Raw genomic sequence first — 21,997 nt, 5'->3', positions numbered from 1 at the left:
TCACCAAGGATAGTTCTGATTTTAAAAAAAAAGGTAAAGATAGAATCTCAATGATTAGAGAACAGGGGAATAATTTCTTGAGTTATTAGTGCTCCAAGTTTAGAAAGAATTTTGACAGAGTGGGTTAATTTATAATGACAAATTTGACATGAATTAAGAACTCTTTTCCTATTGCTGTGTTGCTTGTATTCTGCAAAGTCTTGAAAGAAAGAGTTGAGATTCTCAAAAATCTACAGGCTACAGATTCAAAATTTTAAATATATGTGTTTTTATTTTCTGTGGTTCTCCAAAATATGAGTCAATCCTTGAGGCATGAATTCTTATATTGACCACTGAGCTTTCTCTCAAGTTCTGCTACAATGGTCTTTCCCACAAAACATCCAGTCTTTCAGTCCTCTAAAGTTCAAGGATTCTCTCCCTCTGCCCAAAATCCTTTTCACCTACTTTAATTTATTGATATTTTCTGATTGCTTCTGTAAGAATAAATCGAGTGAAGCCTAAATATTGCCTATGCCTGCTATAGGGATTGTATAAATAAGGAAACTGACCCAAAAGACTAACCATGAAAAGTGCATTCTGCCAAACAAATGCAACCTCATTTCCAGAAGTGATGGCACCTTCCCTGTGATGGGTACATACTAGTACCCAGAAGTATACAGAATAAATCTAATCCCTCAGTCACATCATATACATGTAAATATTTGAGGACAGCTGTAAGTATATCCCTCAACTCTATATAAGAATTTCATGTTTATACGTATAAAATATATGTTTTCACATATATGAAATTTTTCCATTCTAAGGTTCTTCTTTTCTGTCTTTCAATTTCCACATTCTCAACTTCTTCACTGGGTGAACTTCTTTCTCTAATACAGATACTTTAGGTACGGTTTGCCCTTCTGAGTTGTGGCATTCAAAAAAAAAAGATTTTTCAAACACCTGCACAGACACCAAATTGTGCGAGGAAATTGTTCCCCTTAGTATCTCAATTTCACTGATCATTTTTACTGACAATGGTGGAGTGGTGCTGGTGATGTTGGTACCCCTCCCTTCAGGAATGGCCACCTGGGATAACTACTGTACATTGCCAGTTCAAGGAAAGGCCTTAGAGATGATCTGAGTGTTGAGGATGGCCTGTTACTTGTCTCACTCCAACAGCAGCCAGTGAATGGTGAAATGATTTGTTGGCAGAATAACTGTGGCTTAACCTGAGACTATTTTCCTACACAAAGTACCAAACATTTTCACAAAGTACAGCTCTCTATTCTGGTTGTCAAACTGATTAGACCAAGGTTTTCCTAGACACACTGCAGAGCTCCAAGTAACTGAATTTCCGAGGCAGTTTCTCTCTGTTCAGCAACATGGTCCTACAGGAATGAGGCTGCAGACAGAATGTACAAAGGAGCAAATTAGGAAATACAGTTTCCTTATATTCCTATTCATATGCTAGATGATCATATCATATTGTCACATTGCATATAGTTTCTTACTTTGTAACTTATGATTGGACTAAAGGACTTCTAAGAATTCTTCTAGCTGTGAAATTCCTTTGCACAATATGGTATTGAAAATGTTTCTGAAGGACTGGTCATGTGAAACATGGAATTCTACGAGAGTGGAGATAAATTTTCCTGCACTATGGAACTCCAAGTTTATTTTCATGTTCACATAAGACTTTCTGTGTCTGAGGTTACCCTAACCAGTCCTTGGGCTTCTTCCAAAGCAGAGATGAATTCCTCTCTGGGTTTTCATTCTTCCTATAACATAACTGCTGGCTGATGGATGAAGGAGAGACTACATCCACGGTAAAATGGAATAAGATGGAATCCTGAGTACAAAAATCATCACAGGCAGTGATATGGGGGTGATTCCATCAATGACCCATGGATAAACAGGCTGCTCTTTTGTGATCTATTTCTTATATTTATATCGGCAGTGTATCATATCACTCTTGAAGGAAACACACATAAACACTTGAGCAAATTGGGGAACCAGGAAGAGATGAGTGAGTAACTAACACGCAAAGCAAAAGACACTTTCTCAAACACCCTGACTGCTTTCTGGCTTCAACCACCCTCCTTTCAAGTGGTGGTTCAGGGTTCAAGATTCCCAACCAGAGCTGTCTATAACATTCGTGGGACACAAAATGAACATTTGGGATATCTTTTTCAAATCAAGAAAAAGTGTCATTAAGTGATATAATGCAGAGCTTTCCTTATAAAATATGATATTATAAAAGAAAATAGAATTTACAGTGATACAGAAGTAACAACATAAGCTTAATAAAATAGTGTCATAAGTTTATATAAAAATAACTAAATTACTTGGGAATATGACATCTTGCTTAGTCATTCGATTTTTCTGGCTTGCACTTAGTTAATTTAACTTACTAGATTTTCAAAATTTAATCTTTTAGCAACTTCATTATCAAGCACTATAATTTCAAGTAATGTCAGGTGCTCCTGGTAAATGCAAGATTGTAAACTGAATTTCTGATAATTTCCCAATTTGGAGAAGTGATGCAATAGAAATACAGGGGCTTTTAGAGGTATTTTATATGCTATAACATTGTTAGCAAAAATATCTGATAAATTAGATTGAAATATAAATTTTAGTAAATCTATGGATGATGTTTCTTGTGGAATACATTTTGTTGATTTAACTTCTCATACAAGTCAGTTTCATATGAGTCTGAATTTAATTTTAAATGTAAATTTATACATCAGCATTTTAATGTTTCTTCTGATATTTTCTGTAATTTGTGGAGGTCTGATGAATGGAATGTGGCTTCATGATTTGTATATAATTCAGAATGCTTAAGCATTCTGTCACTGAATGTTAATAATTGATTCATTTGAAAATAGTGCTCTTCTCCATCAGGCTAGTATCTTCACATTTAATTCCTATTTCTGAGTCCTAAATATTCGTTCTGCAAATGAATAGTTAGAAAGCTTCTGAACTTTTTGAGGGGTGGTTAGTACCAGAGATTAAACTCAGGGGCACTCAATCAGTGAGCCACATCCCCAGCCCTATTTTTGGGTGTGTGTGTGGGTGTGCGCGCAAGCGCATGCTGCGTGTGTGCATTATTTTTTTTTTTTTAATTTAGAGACAGGGTCTCATCAAGTTGCTTAGTGAACTCATGATCCTCCTGTCTCAGCCTCCAGAGCTGCATGTGTTAGAGTCCTGCACCACAGCACCTGGCTAGAAAGCTTCTGAACTTTTCAAAAGATTCTAACAACTCTCCAAAATGCTTTATTGCAATGTTCACATATAGCTTTAATTTTGTAAAACTTTACTAGCAACAGTGATTTCCAAACATTTGGAGGTAACACAGAGCACCAAAGAGAATGCACCTACATTTAAAATGGGTCAAACATCTGCCAGGTCATGGGCTTGCACTGTGACCTTGAACCTGAACTTGTATGTGCTCCTTCCCAAACTCTGTGTATCTCCTCTGCTCATGGACATGCTCCAGCCTCTTATAAGACTTCACTTCCAAAACACAAGTTTAAAGACACAATTTTTACGAATTTTAAGACAGAGATAGCAGAATGTTAAATCAAGCTCCAGGCCCTTTCTGAGGGCCAGACCCTGTGGAACTATACAGGTCACATGCACAGGAAGCTGGTCCTGCTCCCAGTGTCACTGGAGTTGCCCAGTTGTCTTCCTCTTGATCTCAAGTTCCCACTACTTTCTAGTCATATTTCTTTTCATAGTCACATAAAAGACAGTGAGATGCAATTATATTTGCATTGTAATTGCTCCACATTCGTTTTTAAACTTTGGGTTTGGTGGTGAGAAGACTTAGTACATGTCTACAACAGATTATTTCATGTATATCCCACATGCACGCACTTTTTTCCTAGAAAATGGAACAATGTGCAATCAACTGGAAAACTGAACCATTTCTTTTCTACTTGTGAACAACCATATTTTAACAAGCTTTTTTTAACATAATAAATTATATGCAAATTATATACTGTGCCAGGGAATCTGTTTTAAAAGTACTTGGATCCTGACATTCTTTTCAGAGCCTCCAGTGATTCCATAAAAGAACCTTTTTCCTTGGAAATGAATTTTTTAGGAGAAAAAGGGTCCAACCCAAGTGATGAAAGTGTTGATATGTGTCCTGTGAGCAGAGGTAACAGCATAATGACATGAATCAGGACACTCATAGCTGTGCAGACAGTTGTGCAAGTCCTGCCCGAGAAAGAGGCTGTGGCTACAGGTGCAGCTGCAGTTTGGGGACAGACTGCAGGTCTCCTAGGAGCACTGTGTCTCCCTGCACAGAAATAGGTGCCCGAGTCTTCCAGCTGAGAGGTGGAGATGTGCAGGGTGCTGTAGAGCTCCTGATAATTCATTGTTGCCTTTAACCTTCCCTCCTGCTTTGTCCCCTGAGTCAGGTAAAACAGACTGATGAGGCCACCCCCAGGATTCTGTCGGAACCACTGCACTCTGTTCATGGTGGTGGAAAAATTGCACCTCAGAGTAGGGCTGGTTCCCTCCTGAAGCCTCAGGGCTGAAGGACTCTGCTCCACCTGCTGCCCTCTCACCCCTGCTTGGAAACAGAAACGCAAACTCAGCTGGTGTCACTGGGGAATCCATGACCAGTTCACAAACCTGTAGAATATCCCAGGAAACACCCTGAGGATGGAGGACAGGGAGGGGGCTTGGTGCCAGCTCTCCCTGCCCTCCCTCACACTGTCAGCCCTGGGACACCCCCAGCCCCATCTGGGAGGAACCCCACTCACAGCAAAGCTGCACCCACAGAAGCCCCAGCAGAGCCCCCAGTCCCCTCTGCATGGCTGCTGGCCTGGCTGCTGGCCTGGCTGCTGGGTCTTCTCCCTGCTCTGCAGGTGTCAGGTCTTGGGCCAGACAAGCTTGTTCTTCCAGGCAACAGGTTCCACCTGACTCCCTGAGCACCAGTCACATCTGAGCTCTGTCCTGCCCCTAACAGGGAGCTCCACCCCCAGTGACCCAGGGATACTGTAGTGATTGCTCCAGAATTGTGTGAGCACAGTGCAGAGGGTAGGGGGTGATATTTCAGGTGAATGAAGATAAAGGGGGATATTTTTCTTACAACAGTTAATTTCAAAGAAATTTTATGTGAGGAAGGAGGATGACGCTTTAGAGAAAGAACAATGTCTCAACTGGATGAAGTGAAACACTGAAGCATCACAAAAATAATAAGCCCATTTCCCAAGTACATAGTTTGACAAGAGATTTTTAAGAAATCAATTATTTTAAAATTCTGATAAAAGAAAAAACTGTTGGATAGTATGCAATAAGTATTAAGAAGTAAAACAATTTCTTGACATCAACAGATCACCATCTACATTGAAAATGTTTCCAACAACAATTCAGTCAATTAAAAGAAAAATAGGATATGCATATGATGGATTTATAAGTATATGGGCTCCAGCTTTCTGGGGATTTACATAGAATGGCAGAGCTGAAGACCTGAGATGAACTTACACAAACACAGGCTGCCCTTTGCTGTATGTGAGATGACTGGCTCACGTTCTCTGGTCTCTTCTCTTTACCTATGCACCCTCTGGGATCCTCAAAAGTCTTTCCTCCTACAGCCTGGGGTACCCCCTGGTGGACAGAACCATCAACATAGATCCCTGAAGACCAATCAAGTCCTCAGCAGTCACTCAACCCAGCCCCACTCACTGCATGTTCCCTGGTGCAGGAAATGTAGATGTTCAGAGGGAAAAAGACCTTCTAGATTCAATGGGGGTTAAAAAATGAACCACTTCTAGGATTTCAGGTGTAGCTCAGTGATAGATCACAGGGCATGAAGCTCTGGGTTTGATCCCCAGCAGCATAAAGAAGACCAAGGCCACTTTTAAAATGCCATTTTACTGATATTTGTTTTAAAATAAGTTAGCAGTTGTCATTTTGTGCTGTTGATTACATTTTCTCTAATTTAGTTCAAAATTAATATATAAACATTTATTGATGTTGTACTGGAAGTGGAAAAAAAGAATACATAGGAAAAGAGAAAACACTATTCTGCTGGAAAAGACAAAAATACACATATCTCTAATGAAATCAAAGAGTGGGACCCTGAGAGGAGCATGAAGTGAAGGTGCATGATCCCAGAGGCAGGGGAGCACTTACATATGTGGTGACCAGGAAAAAAAACTTCTGAAAAAATTGAAAATTTTCTCCTCCCTCTCCTGCCTTGTTATGAGAAAGACAGACAAGAATATGGATAGCACTTTATTGTGGCTTTGATGACATTTTGTTAGTTTTAGTATTATGAAAAATTTATGAATATTTGAATTATTAAAAGTAGTAAAACACTACACATGAGCCAAAACTCCCTCTGCATCTCCTAAAATCCTGGCCCTTTCAGCACTCATCACCCCAACTCTCCCTTTATCTTTCAATTTGCAGACAAAGCTCTCAGGGGTTTGACTATAAATTTACAAGCATATTCACATGAAATAACAGTCAATATATAGTACTTCATTTATAGTTTTCTCCTTGATACAAAATTATGTCTTGTGCATAACTTTCTGAAACTTGCTTTATAAACTCTGTGATAAATCCTGTAGGTCTTATTACATTAGCACAGTAAGTTCTGCTTCCTCCTTACCTCATCATGGCATGTTTAGCTTATACACCCTTTCTCTGTTGATGAACACTCAAGGTGTAGTTGGTTATTTGCTATGAAATATAACATGGCAGTAAACTGGGTAATTTATTCACATGTGCCATATTTCCCTAGGAGCAGAGACGAGGGCAAGCAAAAGCCATCCACATGACCAGCAAGGAGAAGCATTCCAGGGAAGTGGGAAGACCTGAGACAAAGGCTCTGAGGAAGAAGGGGGTGAATTCATGTTCTGATTATTGTGTGCTTGGCTTGCATTTTTATTGCTTTTCCTGTCTGTGTATTAGAGCTGTAGCTTTTCAGGTAACTTGTTAACTCTGAAATAACTGTCCTACATTAGCTGGTGTGTAGTTTCCACCAACCAGCCACTGAGATCACTCTAATGATCTAACATCATTACTATCTAATGATAGTAAATCAGCTAGAGTAAGAAGTGGGATATGCAAGGAGAAATGAAGTAGAAAAACACTGTGGAAAGCAAAATTTAATATGGGGCATAGGAAAAATCAGAGTCAGGTGCCATAGGACACCCTGTATTCCCAGCTACTGTGGAGGCTGAGGCAGGAAGATCACAACTTCAAGGCCAGCCTGGTCAACTTAGCAAGACCCTGTCTTAAAATAAAATGATTAAAAGGGCTGGAACTATAGTTCAATAGCATGTGCAAGGCCCTGGGTCTGATCCCCAGAACTGAGAGAAAAGGTAGAAAGAAGTGAAAGAAGAGAAATTCACATGCATAATATACACTTGGAGATATATATATATATATATATATATATATATATATATATATATATGTAAAATGTATATATATATAGATTATATATATATTTTATTTATACATTATGTATATATAATAATCATATATATGTATGTAATTAAACCATGCTTATAGGAAGAGAAATGTACTTTACATTTTCTAAAACATAAAAGAGTAAAATGAAAACTTTATCAATTCAACAGAAGACAGCCTAAAAAGAAGAAAGCAAAAAGTCAACACTACATTAAGAGGCATCAGAATAGTAAAGCTGAATCCGAACATATCAGTCCTCAGAACACATTAACAAGAAGTTCTCTGGTTGAGTCAAAATTTGGGCACCGACATGCACATCCTCAGAGGAAGACCACATGAGGACTCACTTCCTATATACTACTTGAGAAGAGAAAGCTGGGCATATAGGATGGGGTTCTTCCTGGTGCCCATGTGTGCAAGGACCGAATCCCACCCACATCCACTAAACCACACATCCACCAAAAAGATGTCCCAAAAGCAGGTCAATTCTGGTGATAAAGGAGGTACACTATGGGAGAACAGAAAGTTATTCAGCTTCATTAGCTCCTGCAGAGGTGAAATCTGATCAGAAGGGAAAAGGGTCTTAAGGAAGGGAAGGAGGGAAGAAGGGGAAAGAGAAAGGAAGGAAGATTAGCATTCAGAGGGAAACAAGATTGGAAAAGAAAATAGGCAGGAACAAAACACTAGAATATGTGAAGATTTGGCCACAGAAAAGGAGAAAACTACAAATGAGAAAATTCCGCATCCTGAGAGAGCAGAAAAGAAAAAAGCCACATCTGAATAACAGCTTTTAAATTTGTATTACTGGTTCCTCTACCTCCATTATTTTACAGTTTGGAATATTTTATAAATTATTCATAATTGTGTGTTTCTAGTTCCTCAAAAACACACTGAGGCAGGGAAAGCTCTCCATCAGAATTACGTATTAGATGATTGTGTGCACCTCAGGTTCATGCAATATTAAATCAGGGAGACTTCAACAGGTGAGAATTGTGAACTGAATTGTGAACAGTTATGAACTGAATTGTGTCCCACCCAAAATGTCGAAGGCCTAACCCTAAGAACCTCAAATGTGATAGTCTTTGAAGAAAATGTCATTAAAGCACTAACTAAGGCATGTACAACCAGAGAAGTGAAAAATTCTGCTCCATTTGTGTATAATGAATCAAAGCACTTTCTACTGTCAAGTATAACTGATTTTCAAAATGACTGGTGTTCTTAGCAGAGGAGGAAATTTGGGCACATCCTCAGAGAAAGTCCCCATGAGGACTCGCTGAGAAGGTGACACCTGCTTGCCAAGGAGAGAGGCCTCAGGAGAACTCATCCAGCTGATACCTTGACCTTGGATTTCCAGTCTCCAGAACTGGGAGAAAATAAATGTCGGTCATTTAAACCACACTATCTATGGCATTTTATTAAGGCAGCCCAGGAAAACGAAAGCAAGAGTCCATTTTTAATATCCTTTTACATAATGAAGCCAGTCACAAAAAGCAATTTTGAATCAAAATTAAACATGTAAAATACCTTCAACATTTCAACACTCTATTTCATATGCCTATGTTTTAGTGTACTTGATTCCTAAAGAAAAGTGTTCTTCTGAGAGTGGTGGTGCATACCTGTAATCCCAGCAACTGGGGAGATTGAGACAGGAGTTCAAAACAAGCCTTGCAATTTAGTGAGGTCCTTTACAACTTAGTGAGAACCTGGCTCAAAATAAAAAATAAAAAGGGCTGGAGATGTGGCTCTGCAGTTAAGGACTCCTGGGTTCAGACCCACTAGTTAAGCACTCCCATGTTCAAACCCCAGTAGCCCCCCCCTCAAAAAAGTCCTCTTTTGTCATTGATATTAAGAATTAAGTCTCAAGGTGAAATTATCCAAACAACTATGCTAAAGTGATAAGAATATTCAAAATTTGTATTGGGTGGTGTATTTGATATTAAATTTTCTTCATATGTTACATAAGCTTCTCAATATTTTACTATTCACTATCTGTAGCAAAGTGCTTTTGAATAGTACTCTGAAATAACTGCTGAAAACAAGACTGAAATTTCATGATTTGTAAATCTTCAGAACTTAACAGAAATCATTGCCTAAGAATTGTTCAGAGTATCTGAATATTACCAAGAAAGAGGTATTATATCAAAATATTAATGTATTTAACTAACATGAATTTTTTTCAACACAGACCATGGGATATGGAGTATGTTCAATTTAGTTACTGCTATAAGGCAAGTCAATTGACCTGGTCAAGAATGCAACCTCCAGGGGATGGGATTGTGGCTCAGTGGTAGAGCATGTGAGGCCCTGGGTTCAATCCTCAGCACCACATAAAAATAAATAAATAAAATAAAGGTATTGTGCCAACTACAACTAAAAAATAAATATTAAATAAAAAAGAAGAAGAAAGCAAACTCCATGGGAGGCAGCTACCACAGTAACAGAAGCCAAAACAGAGAAACCACAATTCATCCACCCACGTCTTGATTGAAGCCTTAACTACTGTTAAACATCACAGGGACTGTCAGATATCAGGCTTATTAGCAAAAGCAATGCCATAATGAATAGCATAATGAATATTAGAAATAGAATTTTCTAAAACCAAGTTTAAGGTCAACCACTGTTGGCTCTGGTTGTGTGACCTGGTGTCCTTGACCTGCCTTCTTGCCCTACGCCTAGTGCACCAGGCTCCAGTGGGCCAAAGTCTCTGAGGGAGAAGGAGGAAGGAAGGGGGGCCCAGAAATGGGCTTTACCAGTGACACTGATTAAAGTGTGGGGTCATTGCTACCTTGGCTGCTAGTAATGTGGCCAAATTCAAGAGCTAGTCTTCTGCCCAGAGGCACCTGAACCTCCATGGAAGAACCACAGAGCTATTTGTGTGGACTGGAAGTGAAGCATGCTACTTAGGAGCAGTCTTTCCCAGGACCAGACAGTGTGACTTTACTGCTGGAATGAAGCACACAGTGTTACACATGGTACTAATATTATCCCATTAGCAGGGCGACCCCTCCAGGAAACAGCACAACTGACTGTGGACACAGTGGAGACACAAAGATGGCAACAGAAAAAGAGTCTGTAAAACTCAGCCAAGAGTAGGAGGACTGAGTCTCCTATGAGTAGATTGGTGTGGATTTAATAGCAACAGGAGTGGATGAAAGGAAAATAGACAACCTAATGCCACCCTGGTACAGTTATGAAAGCAACAGTCAAAGGACATTACTTTTCAATAAGAACCAGGGAGGGGCTGTAGTCAGAAAGGTAAAATGAATTCCTACTCCAAGAAAAGAGACAAAGACATGCCTCTCCTACTAGGAAGTGTAAGGAAAGTATAGCCCATGGCTCCCCTGAGGAGTCTTTGAGCTTTGGGGTGTGGGACAACTAGGGGAGAGGTCAAGGTTCATGGGTCCAGAGCCATCTCTCTGAATCAGAGGCCATATATAGAATTAGCAATACATCAACGACAATCATGCACTTTTTCTCCTGTGTAAAAGAAAATTGACAAGGCTAGGAAATTGTACTGATTGACTATAATTTGCCTTTGGGAGAAGAGACACTATCATTTAACTCCTTGGTGCTAGAAATGAAAAAATCCCCAATTCTGTGCAAAGGGTTCAATGAAACAAATAAATATCGATGTTTTCTCACTTGAGAAGTGAAATGTTGGGACAGCCTGGCAAAAAAATTTAATGAAGAAAGTGGAGACTAGAATGATGATGAGAAATGAACTTTATTTGACAAAATGAACACTTTGAGAGTATTTACAAAGTAGGCAGTGAAGGATAAGAACCTGGCGTATTTATTCTAATCAAAATACATTTATCACTGAAGTAAAGCAGCCAGCAAAACAGAACAAAAAAGAATACCTTTAGCTTTTATTTTTCTGCATATATCCCTGTCTCCAAATCCCAACAGAGAGGGGACGTGTATGCAAACCTTGTCTTTCTCCTTCATTAATGATGAACTTCAGATTAAAACCTGTGGAGCTAGGAGCTGACATTTTCTAAAGCACCCTATGAAGCTCAAGGGGAGGGCTTCATGTTGTGGCAATCAGGAGGGTATCCCACCCTGTGAGGTGATCAAGGAAATGTATTCTAAATAAACTGAAAGCTACCAAACAGAAGACTACAGCATGACATAGTATTTCAATTGCATTGAATGAAAAAGCAAGTGACTTTTGACATAGGATGGATCATGTTCATATGCAGATGTCATCCTCTTGAAGTTTGAAGTGTGGACTTAGAGCTCTGGAACCACTGCTGGTGGTGGGCAGGCCACTGGGGAAGATATAAGGCAGCTAATATATATTCAGACAGAGTTTATATAATTTTTTTGTATTTCTACTTGAGTAAGTTTTATCCTTAGTAATAAGTAGGAAGTTACAGTAAATGGTAGTCCATTCTTTTTTAAAAAAATACTTTTAGTTGTAGATGGACAGAATACCTTTATTATTTTTTTTTTCTTAATGTGGTGCTGGAGATCAAACCCAGTGCCTCATACATGTGAGGCAAGTGGTCTACCACTGAGCCTGAGCCCCAGCCCTGGTAGTCTATTCTTACATCTGTAATCTAATTCTTTTTTCACTTAGAATTTGTTGAATGTCCCACATTGACAAGAAAATAAACTAGGTTTCTCCTTAAAGTTGTCTTGCATTCATCTTATAACAGGTCTTAGGAAGAGAAAGAAGCTAAGACTGGCTTCCTTCAGAGAAATTGTCCTTCAGTGGGAAAGCATAACAGTACACTAAGCATGTGGATTTTTGTTGTTTGGGGGTTTTTCCTACATCTTATGGTGATTTCCATAACCTTGGCCAAGGATATTGCCTGAAGATTAATTAGAAGGACTAACAGTGTCCCAGGTTGGCCACTGCCCTTAGCCCCCTGCCATGTGTAGGGCTCAGTCATCCTCTCCATGGCTTTTCAGTGTCAAATAATGTGTGGATTTGGCTTCAATTTCAAGAATCCCTTCTTTTCACTCCTGGATGTCAGCTGGATGGCATTGAGGCATAATGGAACACAGAAGGTATGTGGAGAGAGATTCCAAAACTTCCCTGTTTGCCCACAGTTACAGTTTTGGATCCTGGCAGGTGGAACAATGTGATACCTACAATCATCCTATCTAAGTAGAGTTCAAACTTTGAGGACTCCAGCTCATACTAATTGTCCTGAAGTTTGACCTCTTATCATAATGCAGCCACCTTGAAGGAAATTGTCACTTCTGCATGGTTTGCTGGGAGGATTGCTCACTGTTTTGTTTTCTCCACTAATTCCATAGCATTATTCCAATATGTTTTTCCATTTTCCATACATGATTTCTGGCTTCTTAAAACTGACTGTTATTGCAGGGGCCACTTGCTTCTCCTAGACCACAAAAGGAAGGACCTTCCTTGTTAACTGCAGGGGCTACACACAACACCTCAATGCACACACTATGCTGGGACCCTTGGTACTATCTACAGTAGAATCTTCTTATCTTGCTCTTGGTTATGATTTACAGACAACTAAGAAATATAACATACTTTTTAAAATAAAAATAAAATATTTAAATCGGCAGTTACCTCCCTGTAGTTTATAGTTTGTGACATTTCTTGGACTTGCTAGTTCTTTTTTTAGATCTACACAAAATCTAGTCATCTGGTTAAGGATTTTAAACAGAGACAAATATGAACCCAAGAAACTGAATTGCTGTTACTATTGGTCAGACTAAAACCATTTCTTTCGTAAGTGTATGACTCACAAGGGTGTGAAATCAGTACAAAAAACTGTTTTGCACAGTGTACATCCTTAGTATTTTTATACACATATGATAGGATGCATGGCTTAAATAAAGGAGTATATCAATTTGCTAAAATAAGTAGATATTTATGATACATTTTTTAATATTTATTAGTGCATTATAATATATAATAATAGGATTCATTTTGATATAATCATACATGCATAAAATATAATTGTTTCATTTCAGTCCCTAGTATTTCCTCTTTTTCTCCCCTTGTCTCTCCTTTTGTCCGACTCTACTGGTCTTCCTTGGTTTATTTTCTTTTTCTTATTTGGTGTTTTATAGATATACATAAAGGTGAAATTCACTGTGGTATATTCACATATGTGCATAGCATGTTTTGTTCAATTTCATTCCATGTTTCCTCCCTTTTCCTATTCCTCTTCCCTTACCCTCAATCCCTTTCCCCTACTCCACTGATCTCCTTTCTGTTTCCATAGGATCCTCCTCCTTTTTTCCTTATTGCACTCTAACTTCTGCATATGAAAGTAAACGCTTGATTCTTAACTTTCTGAGTCTGGCTTATTTCCCGTAAAATGATGTTCTCCAGTACCATCCATTCGTAGATGACATAATTTCATTCTTCTTTATGGATGAGTTTCAAACTCCATTCTCTTTACCCATTCATCTGTTGATAGGCACCTGGACTGATTTCATAACTTGGCTATTGTGAATTGTGCTATTATGAACATTCATGTGCCTGTATGGCTATAGTACTCTGATTAAGTGATTAAATGTTTAGAGAAATACCAAGGAAGGAAAAAGCTGGGTCATATGTTGTTTTCATTCCTAGGTTTTTGAGGAATCTCCATACTGCTTTCCAAAATGGTTATACTAATTTGCTATTTCACCACCAATGTATGAGTGTATATTTTCCCCCATATCTTTGCCAGCATTTATTATTATTTATACTATTGATTATTGTAATTTTAACTGGAATGAGATAAAATCTCAATGTAATTTTGATTTGCATTTCCCTGATTTCAGGATGTTTAACATTTTTTCATATATTTGTTCTTTATACATTCTGGGTATCGATACTGTTGGAGGAGTATGTGGCAAAGATTTTTGCCTATTTTTTTAGGTTCTCTTTTCATGTTCCTATTTCCTTTGCTATATAGAAGCTTTTAATTTTATTCTATCTCACTAACTGATTCTTGGTTATATTTCTTGCACTTTTGGGATCTTGATAAGGCAGTACCTATGCCAAAAACAACTCAAATAATCCAATCAATAAATGGGCAAAAGAAACAGACATTTCTTAAAAGAAGAAATACAAATGGCCAACAAACATATAGGCCTTTTATTACTACAAATAAGTTTTTAAGACTGTTTTTCCTAGTTCTTTGAGAAATTCCATTGGTATTTTGATGGGAAATGCATTGAATCTGTCTATTGCTCTTGGTAACATGACCATTTTGACAATATTAATTTTATCCATGAACATGGGAGGTCTTTCCATCTTTTAAGATCTTCTTCAATTTCTTTCTTCAGCATTTATATTTTTCATCATAGAGCTCTTTCACTCCTTGGTTATATTTATTCCCAAGTATTTTTGGGGTTTGTGGTTTTTGTGAATGGGAGAGTTTTCCTGATTTCTTTCTCAGAAGATTCATTATTGGAGCTAGCAAAGTTTTTGACTTTTATATATTGACTTTTTTCGAGTTACTTTACTGAATTCATTTTTCAGCTCCAGAAGTCTTCTGGAGGAGTTTTTGTGGTCTTCTAAAATATAGGATCATGAACAAACTGGTTCTATCCCTGATGGCCCATTTTTACATTGGGGACAGAAATCTAAAATTTATGATTTTTCTAGGTTAACAAAAAACTATTTTGCCACCACTGGGCTTTTTAAATATGATTTTAGTTGTAGATGAACACACAATAACTTTATTTTATTTATATATTTATTTACTTTTATGTAGTGCCATATATCAAACCCAGTGCCTCACACATGTGAGGCAAGTGCTCTCCCACTGAGTTACAGCCCCAACTCTGCTACTAGTTTTTGTTTGTTGGTTTGTTTGTTTGTTTGTTTTTGTGTGTGTGTGTCTTATTGATTGAACCCAGGGCCTTGCACATGCTGGTCAAGCACTCTAGAACTGACCTACACCCCCAGTCCTTTTTACTTTTGTCTTGAGATAGGGTCTCATAAGTTTTGCAAGCTGGCCTCAAACTCACAGTTCTCCTGCCTCATTCTTCCAAGCAGGACTTTCACTAGTTTTAAATAAATGAATACTCTGATAACTCTCTTGCAACACATTCATTTAGTGAAAGCTAAATAAAAGCTGAATGTAAGAGAAGCCAAAAGTCTCATACTCAGAAACAGAAATTTTTAAAATTCACCCATTTTCAACTTGTCACTTCACCTCCCCTGCCCCAGATTTATTTGGTATCATCACAAATAGGTTTATCTAGTGTCCCCAAAACCAGAGGCTGTTTCCAGAGAGTAAATGTATGCTTGTTTTCATAGTTGATGAGTAAAAGTCATTGTTGTAGAGGTGGTGGAGGGTATGGGGGTTGAAGTGCTACTTATAAAGTTCTTTAAGCAGTTCCTCATCTCCCAGTATTCAAAAGTAAAGTCTGTTGCCTCGAGTTCCTGGGCCAAGCATAACAGTGGACCTGGATGGCTTCTTCCTGGATTCCCCTTCTGCAAGCTTTGGCTTCACATTTCGCAGCTCTTTGAAGTCTGTTATATTTACATTTTTGCTTAATTTTTCAGGTATTTCTGGCATTCCATCTCCTATGTCCTTCTTTTCCTTTGTCATTGTGATTGTGGAATTTCTCTTTAAATATCGTCATGTTGGAGTTTTAGAGAGACAGAAGTAACACATGTTCAATGTTCCATACTTCACAAAAATTTGGTCTTTTCTGTATATTATTTGAACCTATTTGAAGTTGTTTTATCCTATGTTGTATGAGTAGTTATTCAATCAACTAATTAATAAGACCTAGAAATGAGCCTCTGGAAAAAAAAACTAAAAAGATAGGAGGGAAGCCTAAAAATGGATATTGATGAAAAAGCAAAGATTTATGTACAATGTTCTTTCAATGACAATGACAGTGTCAGCAATCTGCCAAAAAGCATTCTTCTGCAGACTCTAAGACAGAAAACAATGGACACCACCTCCTCACTCTCATTTATTGTGCTCAAGAAGACTTCCCACAAGCAAAAGGCACTCTTAATGGGTCAATAAACTGATATACATTAAGCACCTGCAATAGATGAGACAAAAGAAAATCTCCAATATTTGCAAAGACACCAAATTATCTGCAATTAAATCCAAAGATTCTTCTTCTTTGCCATCCTTCCTCTTTCATATCCCTGGCCATCATCTACCACTCCATGTAGCTACTCCTCCCCTTCTGTGGGAGAAATGATGCAAAGATATTGGGGAAGTTGGAATTGGTCGGAGACCATCCTTGCACATGACTGAGTTTCCTCCCCGGCTGGGTGTGAGGTGCTCAGCCACAGCAATGTGGCAGAGCTTTCCCCACCCTTCTTGGGTTCAGAACGTGTCCATGTGGAGGCATGTCTTACCACTGCCCCAAAGATCCAATCATTGCATCTGACCCTGTCACACTGCCCCCCCCCGACCTTCATTGGACATGATTTTCCCCAGAATTTTTGGTTCCCCAACAAAAGCGCACTCCCTAGTGTGCTTGCTAGCTCTCACTAGCCTCTTCTGTAAAACCTCGCTGCCCCCCTGGGGAGCTTGAGACAGAGAGCTCTAGGAGCCATCCTGGGGCTTGTTTAAAGGTAAAACTGTGTGTCTGTGTCTTTAATTTAAACTCACGGAGAAGTTTTCCCATGTGAAGGAACCATTCCAGTCTGCGCTGGCCATGGACTAAAGGAATTCCCACCAAACTACAGTGAAAGAATTTCATCTCAGTAGAATTTTTATACTCCACATCCTAGGCACTTCCTATTTATCTCAGGTACTACCTTGCTGATAGAAAGGCAGCTTGCTAACAAATTATGGAGAGAGATATCTCTATGGGTTTTGGTCATCAGTAATCCTTTTCAGAGAACTCCCCTTGTGTGTGTGCATGTACATTCCCCAAAGAAACTAAAAAAATGTTCATCTTATCTTTCCAAATGTGAAACTCCCTACACTCCCCCTTCATTCCTCACATTTTTTTTCTTTCATTAAGAATTTACTATTTCTTTCACTAAAACTTCCATCAGAAATCATGAGTTTCTCATGAGACATTAAGCATTTTCACCCTCAGAAGCCAAAGCTGTGTTTCTATACAATATTTTCCTGCATGACCTGAGACAAGGTCAGGGAATAAAATTATATGCAATGATGAACATATAGATCATTTCATTCACCTTGAGGTTTTATGCTTTCAAAATCATAAGTTTCAGGAGCATTTGAGGAACCACGATGACAGTTTTCACCCTAACCTCTGAAGAATCTTATATGAGGAAAATTTCCTTTATGTTCTCCTGCTGGGTCCTTAGGGTTGGTCTGGATGACTTTTATAGCAGTGCCTGGTAGGTGGCTACAATAGTAGACTAGTTCCTGGTCCTTAAACCAAAGTGATTCCAGAGGCAGATGCTCAGCAGCCAGGCCCCTGGTGGCTGCTCAGAGTTTGTGCTCAGCTCCTCCTGCAGTTTCTGCCACTGTGTCACCCAGAGCACAGTAGTACACAGCCGTGTCTGACTCTTGGACAGAGGCTTTCACCAGGTGGAAGGAGGTGGTTTCTTGATCATATGTAGCTTCAAAATCTTTGTTGATGATCTTATCATTGGCCTTCACAGCTTTCAGGAGGAGCTGTGGACCTTCTCCAGGGTATTGAACATACCAGAATAGGGCTGGGTACTGTGAGGTTTCATAGGAACAGTTCACAGTCAGGGAAGACCCTTCAGAGAGGGTCATTTGTCCTTCTGTCTGGATCACCGAGTCTCCTTTACTTCCTCCTAAGAAGAAAATTAATAACAAATTAGTGCAGGTTACCTTAGTCATGATCTCCTTTTAGAGAAAGTTATTCATCAGCACAGTAGAACCAAAGGCTCTAAGATCTATGTGCCACTTTCCTTACCAAACATTAAGACTAGTACAATCACTGGTCCTGGGGCAAAGTTCATTTTCACAACCTCTTTAGTCCTTAGATCCTGAATTCACAGTGTAAAGAAAGGTCTGGGTCACAGTGAGAGGATGCCTGTGAGCTCAGAGGTAAAAGAGGAAGAGAGATAGAGATAGAGAGATAGAGATAGAGATGGGGGGGAGAGAGAGAGAGAGAGAGAGAATGAGAATGAGTTAGGAGATGCACCCCCTTGTGGGCAAAGTGGGAAACTCAGTGGGATTGTTGACCTGCTCTCTCCAGTCAGTACTGTAGCTCTGCTCTGGCTTCTTTTCTAAGATACCTGTTAGCTGTTGGATGGTCCATCATAATTCCAAAGAATAGTTGGTATTTTTCATAAGTTCATTTTTACCCGGAACATCAGATTCCTTGGAAACTCCATGCCATGCCATTTCTAAGAAGAATTTAATTTTACCTTCCCTTATTCAGTCATTATGGCAACTATATGATCCACTGAAAAATCATCTGAGCAAGTTATATAACATCAGAGGAATGCCAACACATTTAGTCATCAGTAGATGACTTTAGATGGCAGGGACTAGACCTACACTCTTCCCACACCTGGAACAATGTCAGGAACTTAGCAGGTGGTTAACTAATATTTCTTAAATGTGAAAATGAAATTTGTTTGGTTGAGGAAATGTCACTATTAGAATATCATATTGTTTCATATTTATGACATCAACTATAAGAGACACAATTTAACAAAAAGTCTTTCAAAGAAAATAATTTTTATACATACCAATTAAAATTGAAAAACAGCTGGGGATGTAGCTCAGTTGTAGAGCACTTGCCTATTGTGCACAAGGCCCTAAATTTGATCTCTAGCACCAAGAAAAGAAAAAAAAAGAAAACTATGGAATTCTTAGTATTGAATAAATGCAATAAGGAATAAAAGATTTTCAACCAGTTTCTTCTGGGACCAGTTTCTTCTGCTCTAGGAATTTAATGATGCCTAGATAATGTGATTTAACTATGCATATCAGGCAAATTCTTTTGTGTGTGTCTTCAAAACTGTTGTTATTCTGATGCTAAATTTCCATGGAAATTTGCCTTAAGTGTGCTCTCTACATGTATCCATTTCCCAACATTATTAATCAATAGAGGTTAATAAAAATCATAATCATTTTAGAATAGTATACTCACAGAATGTGAATTTCTCTTAAGAAACCAAAAAAATAAGCTCAATTTCAGCTTCAAGGATTATAGATATGTTTGCTATTGTGGAGAATGATCTCATAGCCGGATAACATGTATGAGTTACATAATGATTAAATTTAAAATACATATTTGTAGATATATCCACTGATGTATAAAACAAGATCTTCAGGATTAGAAAAACAATCTATTCAGGTTGTGTTTATTGCACCCATAGTGACACAAGTTTACACAATAACTTTTGGGAACACTGATCAAGGCAGACATTCAAGGTCTCAGTGAGGCACTGTTGGGGTCAGCACTGAAGGAGCCTCGAATCCTCACAGGGCTTTAAAACCACTCTCCTTCATGGTAGAACTGAAGTAACAGTAGCAAAATCAAAACCCACTTCCTTAAGTTGTTTTTGTCCATTTAAATTAGAACAAGAAGCCTGAATGATCAAGGGACAAACGGGGAGAGAAGGCAGGATGACTTTTTTCTGCCAAGCCCTGCCAGTGTTTATCCTTGGACTTGGAAAACCTTCTTTAATGTGATTTCTGTAAACACCAGCTCTCCATGAATTTGGAGAAGGTATCTACATGGTCCCATGTAAGGTGTAAACACTTACGGGCTCCAGACTGGGGTACAAAATTAGGTCTGGATGTTGTTTGGGTTCAAAGTCACTTGGCCCTCTTCTTGTTGCTCCCCTGTGGTAGAGAAAGCAGTGTCTTTCTCCTTTCCTGGTGTTTTAGGCTCATATGTCTAACCCAGTGTACCTGAAGTCTAAGCACAAATAGCGGCTCAGCGGTAGAGATCCCCTAGCACGGGCGGAACCCAGGTTCGATTCTCAGCACCACATAAAAATAAAGGCATTGTGTTGTATCCAACTACACCTAAAAATAAATATTAAAAAAAATAGAGTGAGCAGCTTCCCTTTCTGTAATTTCCTTTACTGTTTTTTTTTTTTTTTTTTTTTTTGGTATGGGGTACTGAACTCAGGGGCACTCGACTACTGAGCCATATCCCCAGCACCATTTTGTATTTTATTTAAAGACAGGGTCTCACTAAGTTCCTTAGCACTTTGCTTTTTGCTGAGGCTAGTTTTGAACTTGCATTCCTCTTGTCTCAGACTCTTGAGCTTCTGGGATTACAGAAGTGCACCACTGCATCCAGCTCCTTTACTTTCCAACTCAACCTTGATCCTTGAGTTATAGCAACACTCTGTTGCCCTGGAAGATCCTAGTGTCACAGCATGAGTTCATACACTGATGACTGTCATTGAGAAATTGTAGCAGAGGTTTCAGTGGAATATGGTAGAACTTAGAGATCAATGAAAAAATTGCATAAGCTAATTCACAGCTAACAATAGATTCATTCAGACAGCCTGACTTCCAGAGCGCAGAATCTCTGCTTCAGGGACTCAGTTTTATCCAGCTATGTTAGTCAAGAGTTGGCCAGGAAAACCAATCAATTACATTCTTACTTGTATGAAATGAAATGTTCTTGAAAATGAGAGAAACTAGCAGAATTATGTTTTATAATTGATCTCTGTAATAAGTAGACAGTAGTTGACTGCAGACTATAACCCCTCTGGGTTATATAAATTCCTCTTTGGAAACTTTAGAGTTTTTCAGAGAATTGGTTCTGAACATGAGAAGAAAGACCATATCCAAAAGGTACAAATTAAGCTAATGACAGCAAATTGAGCTAATTTCTGTTATTTATTCATGAAAGTTCTAAGAACTTTATTAAAGTTCTAGAAATATTAAGACCTTTCTAGGTGCCCCAAAGATGCACCCTATGTATATCACAAATGGCTCAAAAAATGCTACTGAATGAGTTTTCAATAAATGACACACAAACAAACAAAAAAAATGGTTTTTCATTGAGGTAAAGAGTGACAATCTCCTAGTACTACCCTGTGACTATCATTTCTTAGTTCATTAACTTTTTAAAAATTCTGGATTCCTTTCCTTCTATTTCTAGATTTTGCCTTCTGTCCCTAATTTTTCTCATCCAAATTTTCCATTTGCAATAAAAATGATCTTGTTGCTTGGAGCTAAGACCTAAGCACTTTGTCCACTCACATATTCATTATTATTTCTGAATAAATATCACTGAATATAATAAAACAAAAAACTAAAGAATCTGAATTAGGAAAGCATAATATGCATAAAGTTAAGTTTTCTTTTTGTTTATAGTGGCTCTTGTTTTTCTAAACTGAGTTATTTTATTATCAACTTTACTTTTCAACTCAACCTTATTCTTTGTATTGTGGAAAACTCCTATTGCTATAGATAACTATATTTCCCATAATCCCCTACTTCTTATGGTTCTGAGTACAAAAGTGAACTTACAAAATATTTGGGAGACAGACAGGAAGCAGCATCCCATTGTCTTCTGAACATTATCCTTGGTCAGAGATGGGAAAATCACAGGGTCCTCACTAGTTCTATTTTGTTCTCACTCTTTCCTGATGGCACCTAACAACAAATAACAAACTCCATAGCACATAAATTACCATCATCACAATGCTTCTCAAATGCTAAGGGATCACATAAACTACTGCAACAACACCTGAATC

The 21,997-nt window shown here is 38.4% G+C and overlaps 1 gene segment (V, D, J or C); it reads right to left on the bottom strand.

Moving 5' to 3' along the window:
- Nucleotides 1–17,777: 17,777 nt before the first annotated feature.
- On the bottom strand, nt 17,778–18,280 carry LOC124090463 (T cell receptor alpha variable 9-1-like). The segment is given in 2 exon segments: nt 17,778–18,112; nt 18,235–18,280. Coding segments are annotated over 2 exon segments (381 nt in total).
- Nucleotides 18,281–21,997: the final 3,717 nt, after the last annotated feature.

Source organism: Marmota monax, unplaced genomic scaffold (genome assembly GCF_021218885.2).
Source record: "Marmota monax isolate L192 unplaced genomic scaffold, Marmota_monax_Labrador192_F-V1.1 WCK01_AAM20220418_F8-fsc00017, whole genome shotgun sequence".
NCBI classification, from domain to species: domain Eukaryota; kingdom Metazoa; phylum Chordata; class Mammalia; order Rodentia; family Sciuridae; genus Marmota; species Marmota monax.
The sequence above is the reverse complement of the archived record's forward strand: the minus strand, read 5'-3'. Positions and strand labels throughout refer to the sequence as shown.